The 16,713-nt window shown below is 32.7% G+C and overlaps 1 protein-coding gene across 4 annotated transcripts in view; it reads right to left on the reverse strand.

Annotated features, from left to right (window-relative positions):
• LOC129969601 (sodium/potassium/calcium exchanger 2-like) overlaps positions 1–16,713 on the reverse strand; it is a 380,277-nt gene that overhangs the window by 238,098 nt on the left and 125,466 nt on the right. For 3 of the 4 annotated variants that reach the window (XM_056084242.1, XM_056084241.1, XM_056084243.1), the window contains one exon: positions 12,420–13,524. In XM_056084242.1, coding sequence (XP_055940217.1) covers positions 12,420–13,322 — 903 coding nt within the window. In that variant the 5' untranslated portion in view covers positions 13,323–13,524. The remainder of the gene's footprint in view (positions 1–12,419; positions 13,525–16,713) is intronic. The other variant, XM_056084244.1, reaches the window with a different exon arrangement.

Consider the following 16,713-nt stretch of genomic DNA (forward strand, 5'->3'; position numbering starts at 1 on the left):
GTCCATTCAGGCACCCCTTCCTGCAACCACCGGAATGCCTTTCACTGCAACCGAAAGGGGAGAAGCGAATTCATAAGAGGAAATATACTTTGCATCCTCTTGAAGGAAGGGAATAATTAAGAAAATATATGTCTCCCCGCAAATTGCTGGAAGGGTATTCATTTTAACTTTGAACACTGTCACAAGTTTCCACGGAATACTTCCACTTGTGAATTGCGACCTTTAGTAGTATGTATTTGGAGGATTTTGCTTCAGTTTATATGCCCTGACGTAATATTTAATGGATCGAATTGTCTGAGTTTCAAGTCGATATGTCAGGAGGCAGCTCATCCAATATGAGACTCTAGCTAGGAATATGCATAGGAATTGGATGTCGGAATATATTTGCTCCAAAAATAAACATGCTCCAGAAATAAACAAATAAAATAAATTTTATAAAAACAATTTACAAAATTACATTTTGTAAATGTGCAGAAGCTTATCATTTTTCCTTTCTGGTATCGAATTACAGAAGGAAAAAAGGTAATCTCAAAAAATTCAAACTCGAGATTTTGATATATATCCGTGCTTCATACTTCACTGCGTTCGAATAACACATTTTTGGTATTATGAATGTCTATCTCTCTCTGTAAATGCGATAAATCAAAAGCGCTTTAAGATAAACAGATAAATTAAGGGCAAACATAGACGAAATTTGTTTTGTAACAAATTTTGAACGAAGTCCATTTAGAGAAAGTATGGCTGTTCGGGCACACGTGAACTCAATAACTACAGTCTGTAGAGAGTTGGAAAGTTAAAATTTGGTACACATATCTAGTACTTAAATTGTGATTTTTATCAAATTTTGAACCAAATCTGTCAAAGAATTGACTATTAATCGGATTATGCCTCCACATTCATGTAAGCTCAATAATCAGAAACACAATGACTTATACAAATGAAATTTGATACATTATCTTATGACTACGGTTGTAGTTCTGAGTCAAAGTTTGGTTCCAACCTGTTGAGGAAAAGGTACCCAAAATGCATATTAATACAATAAAACCAAGTAAAAGTGCTCTATTCATTTCAACGAACAATATTTGGTCATTATTGTTCTGAAATGCCATGCAAGGCGTTCAAGGCCTTACCCAAAGTCCACAATTTTATGCATAGGGAAAGGTATCAGACCTTTATTAGTGAGTATATTAAGTAGAATTAAAGTTTAAGGAGGGATCACTACCGCTGATTTGCATTAAAAGAATGAATCAATTCAAAAGGTGAATTTTTTTAGTCAGTTGGACTCCTTTTATTTAAGATCGTGATTATTTTCTTTCGCACAAAATATTTTTAAAATCTTCAAAATAAAATCAGGAAAAGTAGTGACAAACCATATAGAGTTTTTTCTCACGATTTTCATGCATAATTATATCATATTTTGCTTATTACGCTTCATAAATAGTAAAAAAAAAATGAGTACAGATTGTTGTTGTTTTTTTACATGTTGGGTCCTTGTATTTTTAAATTGTATGTATTTATAATATCACATGTATTTACAATATTACATACCACATTACATTTGTCTAAGTGGCCACATTTTCGATTTATCGTTTTCACATAATCGCAGATATACAGGCAAGTTAGATAGTCCTTTTAATTGAGTCCAAAATTTGGATACAATTTTCTAATTATAGTGGTAAATCTATATGTTATATGCCATCCATCTAACCATCTGAAATTTTGAGTGATTATTCTCATTACAACGTGGACCCCCTGCAGATGGTTCATTTCTAACAACAGAATGTACTGAATTTTATGCCAATAGCCGTTGTACTTTTTAAATAATCGTGTTCACAGAATGATAAATAGAAAAACAAGCGGTAGTGGTCACCTCGAAACTATCTCACATACTCTCTAATAAACTTGCCATGCCAGAGAACGCCTTGCATGGTACTGGCGTGCAATGCTTACAAAATATTAACTTCTGGAGTGAATTTAGCATTTTTGCTGAATCTGTCGGGTCATAATAGACGCGTTTTTTGGCGATTCATCTCTGGCATGAGTGAATAGTATCAGAAAAAGGAATTAGTGCTTTAGTTCGATTAAAACAAATATTTGACACAAAACAGGGGCCACGGGGGCCTGGTGGTATGGTCTCGGCTTCGGAACCGGAGGGTTTCAGGTACGTGTCTCGATTCCATCGAAGAACCGTCGTGTAAGGGGGTCTGTTGCAAGTTAAATTCGTCATGACCAAACGTCCTCCCGCTGGTGTGGCGTGGTGTGGAGAGGGGTGTGCCAGCTCAGGCGTCGTCCTCGTCATCTGACCGAGGTTCAAAAGAACGAGGTCCGTCCCAAAATAGCCCTAGTGTTGCTTTAAACGGGACGTTAATAAAACTGAACTGAACTGAAACTAAGCTAATTTGACACAAAACAACACTTGCATCCACACATTCCATACCAAATTTCACATATTTAAGCCATTGAGTTTTTGAATTATTGAGCTTATATTCTTCTGAAAGTACAGACCGACAGACAATCAACCCATTGTTCGATTGAGCTCAAATTTTGACAGGTGTCTACACTATAGATGTTAAATCTATTTACCGAGTGTTATCTATCTTATTCTTAATCTATCTCTGCATCCTTAGTGAATTATTTGAGGATTAATCCCTGGCAAGTCTTAATAGTATCCAGAAACCACGTTTGCGTTTAGATATGTTTTTCTCAATAGATATATGTGAAGATGTGAAGAGAATTTGACAACAAAACAGCACTTGTAATTACAAACTCCTATACCAATTTTGATGTATTTAAGTCATTGCATTTTTTTAAATTATCGCGTTCTTATGTATCTGACAGACAGACAACCGGTTGTTGGATTTTGCTCAAATTTTGACGGATGTCTACACTATAAATGTTAAATCTGTGTACTGAATTTTATCTCTTTTGTTTGCTTTTTTTGTAAATATTGTGCTAACTTATATTCGAACAGCCGGACAACCGGACATCCTCTGAAGAGATTTTACTCAAAATTTGATAGAAATGTGCAAATTTGGAGTAAAGAGCGCATACCAAATTTCAACAGTCTAGCTCAAAACGTTTTTAAGATGTCCTTGTCGCAGACAGACAAAAAGATGGACATTTTCCAAAAATGAGATTTTTCAAATTCAGGGATGTCTAAAATCTGAAGATTATTCGTCAGAATCTCGAGTTCGAATTTTTTGACGATTGTTATACTTTCTTTATCATACGCATACGAGAAAGGAAAGACTATTAGATTAAAAAATCTAAAATAATTATTTTAAAAAAACTATAAGTGCAGTATTTTAAGTTGCAAGTTCTTTAAAATAATGAACAATTCTTAAATAAATATAAATCTTTCTGAACATTTTAACGATGAGCAAAAATATAAGAGTGAGTTAATAACGAAAATAAGCTATATATAAATAAGCTACTATAAAGTGAACTCAATTATGATTATATTCCCTTCAAATGGATGTCATAATGCGCTAAGTGGCCATTATTATTTTATTGATTTCGGATTCTCTAGCGAAAATTCTACTAAATGTACTTAGTTTGTCAACCAAAATCAATTCAACTAAATTTCCTTCAACAACAGATTGTTTAGATTGCAGCAATCAGTGTCGATAAAATGAAGCACTAGAGATTCCTTTTTGTAAAGTTAAGCGAATATAGATGTAGTTCAAAATATTGTTTTGAAATTAATCCCTATCGTATAATTTTACTATATAGTTTAAAGGCATTTTTTTATTGCTTTTGTTAATCGAATTGATTTTTCTTTCTTTATATTTCACTTCATTCAAGACTTTTTTAAATATATAGCTAGCTAATGTACTCGGTATTGCCAAGGATAAAAATATAATCAGGTCTAAATAATTACAGCATTGTAAACTTAATAAAATAGTTTTCGCCGCACCTTTTTTTGTTGATTTTTGGTCTTTATCCCGTGCTGTCTAACCTATCTATTAAAGCTGAAGCTATTTCAGTTAACCTTCTCTTCTTTTTTATTTGAGTGTTTTGAATCACCTGGCATAACCTTTATTTCTATATCAGAAATATCATTATCTTCTTCTTGATGCTTGGATGCCTGATTGGAAAAACACTACACAATGTTCCTTCTTTTTCTCCTTGTCCTCCTTCTCATACGAATGTAATTCAATAACATTAACTAATACTATGATTAGGGATAATTTAAAAATTCATGAAAATAAAAAGACTTTTGTTTAATTATAATTTAATATAGTAATTAAATTGATGTCTATGCACTGCTGAGAATCATACTAAAAAGATTTGCATTTAATAACAAAACCTCTGATTTGCCTTAAATGTGCACAAAAAACTTTTTTATGAAAACTTAAATGCGTAAAATAAGGGAATAAAGAATACTGCAGGTATTAAAATTTGTATGAATTAAATCAAAACAACAGAAAGCATTGTTATAACTTTTGTTTAAAATTAATATTTAAAGATTTTTTAAAAATTGAAGAAACAAGATACGGATATAATAATAACAGAATTCTCATTGTTCTTAATGATGGTATATTATTAAGTTCCATGCTATAATTATTTTACAACTTATTGGCCAAAAAATGGAAAAAACGCCAAAGTTGGTCCTAAATTTTTTAATTGATTATATTTAGTTTGTTTTTTTGTTTTTTAATTTAAAATAATTGACACTGAAATGATCCCCAGAATGGAAGCTGAAAATTTCATGTCATTTAGGCTCACCGTCTAAGGGGAGTTTTTATTAAATACAGATGCATGTATTTTCTACTTTTTTTACTATACATTAAATATCTGCATGCTATGAAATCAAATTTTAGACATTTTCTACAAAGCAGAACTTTAAAACATTAAACAGTAAAAACTTGCCAAAAATGATAAATTTAGTGCCATCTGTCAGTACCATTTAAAATGCACAAAAATTGTAATAAAAATTCAAGTCCTCATAAACTTTGACATCTCAAAAAAAAATTTATTTCGATTTTTCTCTCTAATCTCTAGAATTTCGACAGATATGTTCGACAGGATCTGCGGAACTGGCATTGGCCTTTCTTCACTGCGACCGCAGATTTATTCCCGATTCCACGAAATTACTGTCTTGTTCGAGCATATATTTTTCGAAAAAAAAAAAAAAGAATCCGAAATAAGTTTCTGAAAACTCCGAGCCCAATTACCAAGGAAAAAAGACTCGCCTTAAAAATCACGTTTTGGACAGGAAGGAACACGACATTGTAGCTTTCTCCAGACTCGTGTCAATCGATTACCAGCTATTAGTCATCGGCATCGATTAAGAAAAAGATATGACCTTTACCGAATGTCTTGGATTTCAGACAGAGGAATATTATCTTTCACTTGCATCCGTGGGAGAAAAGAAATTAGATTTGGGCGATGTTCCAAGTGCTTCTCAGAATAATGTTGGCTAAAAATGCATACAAGACGTATTTTTACAGCCATTGTACTTTTAATAGATTTGTTTAATATTCAAATCTGATTGTAACTGTAGTAACTTATCTGGTGAAAAACGCTTAAGATAAAAAAAAAAATGGATAAAACAAATGCGAGTACCTTAACCTCCGATCAAATTTTCTAATCTTATGAAATTATATAAATTCAATTGAAGTTTTCGAAAAGTTTTCAGTTTCCAACTCAGATAAACGACATTCTAAACATTGCAACTTTATATTCAAAATTAAAAGTGAAAGATTTTATTCAACTCCTATTATAGCGTTAAGACGCATAAGATCATATATCCCGTCCTTCTCTAGCAATAAAGCCACTTTTAGGATTTTACGTATCGTCGGTTTAAGATGCTTTTGACTATAACACGCTTGAAGAAGATCCGAAGATATTCTACAGCAATGTTTGAAGAATTACCGGCTAATTTTAGCGCTCCCACTCATATAGTCTATTCCTATCAATCACGGAGCTCTTATATGCGTTCCCGTTATATTTAGCAGATAATAAACCCGGGTCACCACTTATTAGTATTATTATTTGTTAGATCATAATTTTTTTAATTGCCTTCTTATTATTATTTTTTTCAATTCCTACTATTAGTTCACATTCTCCCTATATATATATTTATATATCTCGTTCAAATTTTCAATCGTTAATAAAATACTTTTTATTCATCCATTCGAGTTCAAATGCATTTTTTTAAACTTGTAGTGGATGGCACTTGATGTCAATACAGTTTTTTCAAATATTAATTCAATAATTAATTTTTAATGCTTTAAGTAGAGTTTTAGCAGTTTGTAATGAAATTTGGAACCAACAGGCAGTAGCTCAATCGGTAAAATGCAAGGATTTCAGTTTTTTTCAAGTGAAGGTGAAGAATGCGAGTTCAAGTCTTGCGAAAATCAATAATTTTTGATACTTAATACTTTTTTTGATAATTATTTAATAAAAAGTAACTAAAAAAATTGTTGACATAAATAGGAATTGAATTAATTTTTTATATTACTTGCTAAACCTTATTTTTGGATATAAATTTATTAACCGCTTAACTGCTTTGCCCGTATGCCATACGTGCATCAATATATCGAATTTTGATAGTCGTAAGCAAAAAAAATGAACCATTTATAACGATTAAATTCAATATTAAAATTACTTCGAATATATAAATAAGTCAAGTATTGAATGGATTTCCATTTGAATCAAAAAAAGAAAATATTCCCAAAATAGAAGGTGTCATTTTATTAGATAGTAAAGAAAATAAAACATTTAAGTGTTTAAACAGTAAGGTATCATTTTTTTTTTTTTTGTACGACAAACATTCTTTTGAATTTCATGCTTGGTCACTGTAATAAATTCTTTAAACCAAAATAAAACGCTAGTTCTAAATATATTAACAAAGTCTAAACAAATGTAAAAAAAAAAAAAAAAAAAAAAAAAAAAAAAAAAAAAAAATCTTTTTAAATTATTAAAATAGGCTTACAAATTCTGAAATAACACACTTTAAGAACAGTTTTCATAAATATCTGGAACACTAACAGGATATCAAATGAATAATTCCATTCAAATTAGCAATTTAAAAAAGTTTAAAAAATAATTTTATCAAAATTTCACTTTCAGTTTGAACGCTGCCCTCCAAGAAAGAACGTGGACAATGTGGGCTTAGAAGTCATCTCCGTATTATCGAACAAATTTTTGTTGATCTTTTTATTTGTTATCAGCAAAACAATGTTTGAATGTTTATGAGTGATCATGTGTACAGATAAGCAGACGCAATACCAAAAACTGCTTTTTGGATTCTGGAATCTCTGATTCTTCAAAATTTCTAATTCGAAATTTTTCACGATTACAGTATTCTGCTTCGTATACAAAAAAGTGATAATAAATAGTTCAACAGTTTACTTCCATATCTACCCCGAGAACGAAGATGGAAAGTCAGATGATGTTTAACTGTTCCACTCCCAATAAAGTGTCACACCACCTTAAGGCTACATAATCAAAATTATAATTTTTATTGTAGAAAATGTTTTTAAAAAATTATGAAAATTGTGGCTGAAAAATATTTTCTTTTCTGAGTGTGTTCCCCCATTCGAAATTTATTTGAATCTCACATTTTTATAACTTTTATCCAACAAAACATAATTCCTGTAGAGATTTTTGTAAGTCTCCGAATCGCAACCCAACAGCTAAGATAAGGTCATGCCATCAACCGCCTTGAACAAAGAAAATTTCAAAATTCTTTGGGGAAAAAAAGTTCCCAAGAAAATTTTCCCAACTTTTGTTTCCGAAAATCGGAAATGAGTTGGAGGAACGATACCAGGGGCGTCTAAGATAAAAGTTATTCCTCGAGGGATGGAATAAAGGTTTATGGAATTCAGGTTATAAAAAGAATCTCAAAGGTTGCAGATATGAAACCGGAGATGTAGGTTACACGCACATGGAGGTTGCGGAGTTTTATCTTAGAATAAAAGCGAACTGCTTTGGAAGGAGGTTATAAACCCGAAAAAGTGGTATGGGTAATGCTGATATATCTGACCAAATATGTTTTGACCTAAAATGCATGATTTTTAATATTTTTAATATATCAGTTATATTATTAATTTAGTTTTATAGTTGTTGATTATGTGTAAAAAGAAAATTATGGGGAAAATTTAAATCCCATTTAAGTATATTAAAAAAAAAAGAATACAGTACACTCCCGAGTATCCGCAACTAGACGGCATAGTTTTCTTTTACGTATTTAAATCAGGAAGGCAAGCTGTTAGATTGGCGACATTGCCAAGACATTGGAAGCAGACTAAAATGAAAGGGCAGTCATCTATTAAGGACTTTTTTTAAAACTTAAAGCCGTAAGTTTTGATACTAAGCCCTCCATTTCTCTCAAGCCCCGTAGGATGTGAACGTGGCTGCGGTTCAATGAAGCATGGAAGCGGTTACCCGTAACGTATCCAGCTAAAATAAAAGGCTCTGTATTGGTAGTTTATATTTGTTTGTATACTATACTGCCGATTTCAAGAATTTATTAGAGGATAAGTAAATTAAAAGATATTAATTGCTCACATTTTAACATAAATTTTGTAATACCTAACTTATGTGCGAGAAACATAAACAAAACATTAACGTAAACCATAGGTCTAATTGTTAAGAATATTAACTCAAAATTATTTTATTTTTCACTGATAAATGATTACACAGATATATGATGCACTGATAAATGATTTCTCGATAAGAAGTGAAAAAATTCGTATTAAAACAGTGAATTTTGGTATAAAAACTTTATTTTCTGATTTTGGTGGGCAAAGAAATAACTTCATAGAACTCCGGCCTATCCGGACTATCAGTCTGCCACATAAGGCCGGATACTCGAGAGTGTACTGTATATGTTGCCCTTTTGAAAATCTTATGCTTTTATCATTACGGCTCACTCACATTGTGACCACCGATATGGGGAAAAACAATTTCTGCTCTTTTTGATTGGGTCTGAAGACAGGGTTTAATCTATGATCTAAAAGTAAAGATTACATAACTTCTGATTCCCATCGGGGGGAAAGGGATACGTCAGATTTGAGAATGAGCATGTTGGGTGGTTCTCGCCGCTCGGGTGGGTATAGATATGGTGTGAGGTCGACTACCTCTTTCCGATGACGAGACGGGCTTTCTACAGAAGAGTTATGCCATGGTCGGTGATGCTCCATAGTATTCAATCTTATTCCTACTAATGCTATCGTAGCAGTCCAGTCATTCAGTTTTTATCCGTGTGTCACGGTACGAATCGATGTTGTCAATGTATGATTTCATAACTGTTATAAGGCATATGTTTGGAAGTGAAATCTATTTACTTTCTATCAAGTATGGTTTGTTGTGTAGTTAAATATTTTCAAAAATTATTTCTCCCAATTAAGATAAACGGTATTAAAAAAACTTAATAAAGGAATTGATTGGTTGGATGGAAATTCTCCTTTAAAATCTTAAACTTTTATAGTTTTCGCTCTTCAAAAAATTCTTATAAATAGAGCGATTATATTCATTTCAATTTAATAAATCTTGGCTGAAAGATCTATAGGTAATAAAATGTAGAATGCAATATTGGCATGAAAAGTCATTATTAATAGCAATTCACTAATATTTCTTGTATTTTCTATCAACTACAGATAGTTGAAAATAATTTGAATTCATTCAAATCTAGATACTAGAGAACTAAGAAACCTAAGTGAAATTTAGCCTAATCTAAACGAAGGCATGCTTTGTTTCCGCTACTTTCTTTTCACTACTTCTGTGTCACATAAGAAAAATCCAGACATAAATATTAAAATTTTAAATTTTAAGTTATGATGAAATCAATGAATAAATTGATATTTCTTGTTTGTATCAATCACACCATTAATAGAAAATCTCTCCGAAGCTTTCCTTGTTTCATTTCGTTACAATCAATTTACAAACAATAACATTTACAGCACACGAGACTACACAATATATATACATATAAATGAATTATGTATATAAATATTGCACATTCAAAAACATCTGGACACTTCAATGTAACACAGAATTGGACAGTATTATGCAGAACTTTTACCTTTAAAGATATTTAAACATACTTTAACGTTAAATTTGATTCATTTTTTCTTTGTTCTTATTGGTTTTAGATTTTCTCGTATTTTTAATTTGCTAATTTAAACATGTTTATACGAAATATAAGGAGCTCCCATATTAAAAGGAGACCTCGGCTGTAACTGCGTTATATCTAAACCCGGAGAGTTAATGAATTAACTGACAGATGACGTCATGATATTCCCAGTTGCGCGTGCGTAGTGAACCATGAGTTGCTTCCTCAGTTCGTGGCATGATGAATTCCTACAGATCAGCTGTCCAATTTCGTCGCTTAGAAGGGGTGCAAACTTCACAAATTTCTTGCAAGATTAAGGACGTATATGCAGAGCGGAGCCTTGTAAGGAGTTCTATATTCCGGATTGTATCAGCGTTATGAAGTGGGATGCGTAAACATCAAGGACTTGCTGTGTCCTAAGTAGACGTGTCACTGGATCCCACCAGCAGTGTCACGAATCCGACTGTAAAAGGGCAGTATCGTGAAATTCCCGTTGAATTGTTGATACACAAAGAAAATGTGCATTTTATAATACATAAATTGCTTGTCATGGCAAAGTTTGAGAGCAATGGATGCCGAAACATCTAAATCCGACAGTAACCTGGAAATTTCTACTCTGAAACCATCCACTCCTTTCCTATGCGATGGGATCAGCATTTCAATATCAATAAAGATTATTTATAGTAGTACTGTTTCACGTGAAATGTAATAATAATATTATTATTAAAATTTCTATACACATAACTGCAGTCTCCTTTTCATTTGGGCGCATCGTATGATTGGGATCTTTCAAAAATTATTGAAAAACGTGATCAGGGTGAAAATTACTGTCAGATTATTTTTTTTAAACTAATTAAAACTGAGAAAGTAAAAATTTAACTTAGTGCAATGAGATGGGAAACTTAGTGTTCTATCTACCCACATTGTTGAATTCCTTTGGAAAGAAAGAATCGTGAATAAGCACAACATCTCCAATACGAGTTTAAATTGCTTAGAAACACAAATATGTAGGTAAGTTGTTGTTTTTTTCGTAAACTGTTTTTAACACGCTCTGAAAATAAGTGACACCAATTTCAGTCAATGCTGCGTTATTAGGTTTTGCTTCAAACTTGATTATACAGCGATAGAAATTTTTGCGCAACTTTATCAGAAGAATGGAGACAAAATTTTGCCAAAGCCATAGACAGTTTAATGCATTTTCAGAAGAAAGGAAACTAACTGATAAAAATTGCAGCGGAAAACCGCCAGTTGCAAGAACTGACAAAAATGTTTTCGAACTTGAGCTCTTGATTATTCTGATCATTAATTAGCATCGGAATGGTTGGAGAAGATTTGAATCACATTAATCATAAGATTTTATCAATGGATTTTGGAGGAAAAAATTCTTCAAGCTATTGTTCTAAAATTCAGATGTAAAAGAACAGAAAGCCCATATGGCAAAAGGATAATAACTCTTGATTATATTAAATTATCTTTACACATTATACCCTATTTTATTGGTCCTTATAATATCTGCAACTTAACTTACACTTTTCCCTTCAAATCAATAGTTTTCTATTTAAGTACGAAAATCGGATGTTGGTAACTGCCAAACACATCACCACTTGTAACATATTCGAGTGTAAAGGGTTTATTTTGGGATAGCCGAAACAATAACTTTATCCAATTAAATTGTTGTTACATATTTTTTCAGCAAAAGGCACAATTCCACTGGACTATAACTGGATTCAATATTGTTTTCAGAGTTCCAACAATGCTAAGAAGACCGGAAATTCTTCTCCAATACATTACTTCCCCAAACAATCACTTTGAAACAGGCAATGTAAGATTATAATTTAAAATGAATTAAAAAAATTTCTAAAAAAATTGATCTTATTGCTTCTTTTACACACCTCGTACTTCATTTGATCCTTGCTATTTGAAGAAATCTTATTTCTCGCATTCATAATTTTACCTTAGGAAAAGCTAACAAATTGTTCATGTTATCGTATTGGTGATAATTTTCTGGTATGGGCTTAAATTTTAAATGAACCAATTCCATTTTACATTTTAACTCTGCTGTAAAAGATACCACTATATTTATATTTTGTCATTTAATATATGCTGTTAATAGAAATCATTTTTTCGTTAATTAATTTGCATTCTTTTCTTTTCATATATTTACGTAGAAGACTGCAGATAAATCTTAATACTATTAAATTTTAAAAGGCTTTATGATTTGTACTGAGCTTGAAAAGTTATTTCTTTATAGAGGAAAGTACTAAATCTCTAGTAACTCTGAAATAAGTAACTGCCATAACTGAACTTAATCCAGTTTCTGCATAATACCGCCCAAACCGAAACTAAGAAGACTTACGCTAGGTACCAAATGGTCTTTGCTGCCGACTCTGGTGAACTTGTTCCTGTCCAGTAGCTTGCGAACTGCCTTCTCCACGGTCTCGTTGAACTTCATGAAGGTGACATAGGCAGCGTAGCAGAGAAGTAAGACGAAAGCCTCGTACCAGTAGATGACGTTATCCTTGAAGCACAAGATCAGTACAATCAAACTGATGGAGTAAAATGTGACATCCCGGAAAAGCGGCCACCATGTCAGGCTGAGGACAGTCTTGCTGAAAATGGCACACATCGATATGACGAAAAGAATGTTAAAAACGGCAGACCCGACGATCGTGCCGATGCCTACGTCGTCGTAGGATATGAACACGCCAATGACGCTGGTGAAGAGTTCAGGAGCGCTGCCACCAGCTGCCATGAATGTGGCGCCGGCAACGTCCTCGGATATGCCCAGTTTGATGGTGATGACATCAAGAGCGGGAACAAAGAACTCGTCGCAGACAATGGCCAGGGCAACGAACATGTAGACGAGTCCAAAGACATGGAGGACAACGGCTCCATGTTTTCTCTGTGTTTCCGAGAATAGATCCTCAGGAAACTGGGGTATCTTTTCGTCTTCTTTGGTCTCGTTGCCGCTGTAGTTTCCTGGTGTTGGTAATGTTGTCACTTCAGTAGTTTCCAATAGATGCCTAGAGTAAAGTCTTGTAATATCTAAGCTGGCCGCATCACGTTTGACTAGATTTTCAATATCCGATGGTGGAAAATATCGCCCACAGCTACTTTTCGACTTATATGCTTCGAAAAGAGAGAAGTAGGCAATCACAAAAACTACTGATACGAACACCAGCCTCGGATCCCGCCATCTTGGACGATGTGGTCTCAGAACGGGGCATGCAGTTCTCAATGGTAAAGTGTAATCTTTCATTCTGATTTGTAGTTAGAACTCGACACTGTTATGTTTTGATGTCGTAGCTGCCCAAATACGAAGCTCTTGCTTCAGAAGATTTAACATGACTTTGATGATTTCGAATCGGAAAGGTCACTGGTAGCCACGCCACTGGTGTTAGTAGTTCCATGTTCACTCAGCAGCAACTTTTTTTTTTCTTTTACAGCAATAATTTATAGACCTGAAAGAAGAAAAATATATCTTAACATAAATGTGCATGAATTTTGAAATTAAATTATCATGTATTCAAATGAATTTAAGGTTTAAGCGAAACATTAAAAAAAATAGTATAATGAAATCTTAACAAGGCGTTTTTCAAATTATGATAAAATAAGTCTTAAGGTAATGGAAGATAAAATTAAAATAGATGGTCTGAAAGGTAATGTTTCAAGAACCATAACAATTAATTCATTCTATTCATTCTCACATCATACGCATATAGGCTGCTGTGGTAATTCAATTTTTGAATCTTTTGCCCAATTTGCGATAAAAGAGATATCGTAAAAATATTGCTAACCAGATATTTTAGTTTTAGTTATATTAACATCCCGTTATAAAGCAACACTAAAGCTATTTTGGTTGGGTCGGACCTCGCAATTTTGAACCGCAGTCAGATGACGAGGACGACACCTGAACTGGCACCCTCTCTCCACGCCACACCATACCAGCGGGAGGACGTTTGACATGACGGATTTAACGTACAACAGACCCCCTTACACGACGGTTCTTCGGTGGAATCGGGTCTCGAACCTGAAACCCTACGGCTGAGAAGCCGAGACCTAACCACCAGGCCACCGAGGTCCTACTGTTAGCCATATAACAAACTGTTAAAGAGCAGGAATTTACTTTTGTTGTGTGACTTGGATGCCACATGTATTAATTTCATTAAAAATACCCATTATTTCATTTAATGCAAGATTTAAGAAACAGAGTCGACATAAAATTAAAAGAATTGATAATTTTACTGCTGTAATAATTAATAACTAACTAATCCAGATATATAAGTTAAGCAAAACTTATTCAGGCATCAAAATAAGGTAAGCAAATTAAATACCGAAGGTAAATGCCAAATATGAAACCCTTCATTAATTAACCGAATGAAGTATGAGGTTTCTTATTTATGTAAATAAACTTTTTCTTTTCAGGGATAATTCGATACATTAATCATTGATTTCGTTTGAAATCAACGGTAACATATTGTTCAGTTCATTTAGATAAACATGAAGCAAGATGGAATATTTAGATATGGTTATAAATAACATGAGTATAGTAATTGGGCCACTGAGTATAGTAATTGGCCCTGAGGATATGAACAAAATGATTTTTTTAATTTAGAATATATATTTTAATAATTTATAAAAGTTAACCTTTACTTAGAATTTGTTAAATTAAACTATTTAAGCCAATTATTAGTAATTGGAAATAGTTATTATGAATTTCTATCAAATATGTAAATATTTTATTACATAAAATATCTCAAGATATTTCGGATCATTTAGTATTAAGTCCTAGAAAAATCCCACTTCCTGTAGGATTTGACATTGGAATCCCAATCAAACATTATTTTAAATTTAGAATTTTTACTTCATAAAAAAATGAAGCAATATCAGAATAATTACAAAAACAACCTTTGAAACACGCATTCTGTATTTTTCTTAAAAAAACATAAAAATTAATGATACTACAGTTTTATTAATGCTGCATCTGTGATTTCTGTATTAAAATTCTACAATAAAATATGCATACAGTCAGAGGAATCTATACATAGAATAAAATAAAGTCTCCTGAAAGCGTCTGTATGTTTGAAAGAGAAAAACTGGAGAAATACTTAACTGATATGGAGATATTTGTACCATTTTGTAGGACATTGATTGGGAAGAATTTTAGTATATTGAAGTCATATCAAAATTAAAAAAGGAGTTTTATAATTGCGATTTACATTATTTTCCTACTACGATTCGCATGCGTAAAACAGCAGTATCTGCGCTTTGTACTTATCCGCGCATGTGCGAAAACCTCAAACTGCGCATGCGCAGATAGCAAGAGCTGTGGTATGCAGATGAGATACATTTATTTGCTTACGTCTGATTTTAAACAGCCATTCAAAACTCATTATGCCCCAAAAAATTAACTGATATTGGAGATATTTGTACCATCATTTTTAGTGAATTGTTTTGTCTATGAACATATCATACAGTGGCAGTCAAAATTATTCGTACACTTAAATTACTAACTTCAAAAGTGAATAAAAATTGAAATTGCGCAAAAATTAATAGAAATTTTCAAAAAATCTTAATGTCTTTCAAGTTGTTGCATGAATGATTTGAATTTTTAAGAGGAAATTTTTAAATTTGGTCATAAAGAGCTTCTCGATAGAGTGAGAATTTGAATCTCACCACTAAACCTCGTGCTTCAAAAGTATTCGTACATCCACATTTCAAGTTGTAAAATAGTAAAATTAACACAATTTGTGCGCCAAATATCGTTTGTGGGAATATATTTGGCGAGATGTTATGTTATTCTTACTTTTACCGCGTTATCTGTTTCATTCTTATGTTCACTAGCTTTAAAACTCGCATTTTTTGTTGTTAATCATACAGCTTTAAGTTGAGATGGCTCGGAAGGGAAAAGAAACTTCTCTTGCTGAAAGAAAACTGATAATGAAACTACATAATAACTGTAACTCTTTAAGAAAGATATCACTTGCTATTGGAAGACCACGATCTACAGTGCAGAGTGTTATAAATCGACATTGCCAACGCGATACTGTTGAAAATATTCCACGAGGTGGAAGCCCAAAAATACTCAGCAGTAAGCACAGACGTTTACTCGTACGATTGATTAAGAAAATCCAAAATTGAGTGCCCCGGCAGTTAAAGCAGAACTCCTCAAACAGGGAATTTCGATCTCGGTAAGTACTATACTCCGCACTTTTAACGAATCAGGATTCCATGGTCGAGTATCTCGAAAAAAGTTTTTTGTGTCGGAAGTTAATAGAAAGAAACGTATGTTTTTCTCCAAACAACATGTTAATAAAAATCCTGATTTCTGGAACAGGGTTATATTCTCGGATGAGAGCAAGTTTAACGTGTTTGGATTTAATGGCAGACAAATAGTGTGGCGTAAAAAGAATGCAGAGCTACAACCAAAAAATTTGAGTGCGACAGTAAAGCATGGTGGTGGTAACATTCTAGTTTGGGGGTGTATGATCGCACATGGAGTGGGTAAATTGCACATCATTGATGGAATAATGGATCATAAAAAGTACATTGACATTCTAAAAAGTAATTTGAATTCTAGCGCTTCACAAATGGGTCTTCAAACTAACTACATATTTCAACAAGACAACGACCCTAAGCATACAGCTCAT

Source organism: Argiope bruennichi, chromosome 5 (genome assembly GCF_947563725.1).
Source record: "Argiope bruennichi chromosome 5, qqArgBrue1.1, whole genome shotgun sequence".
Classification (NCBI taxonomy): domain Eukaryota; kingdom Metazoa; phylum Arthropoda; class Arachnida; order Araneae; family Araneidae; genus Argiope; species Argiope bruennichi.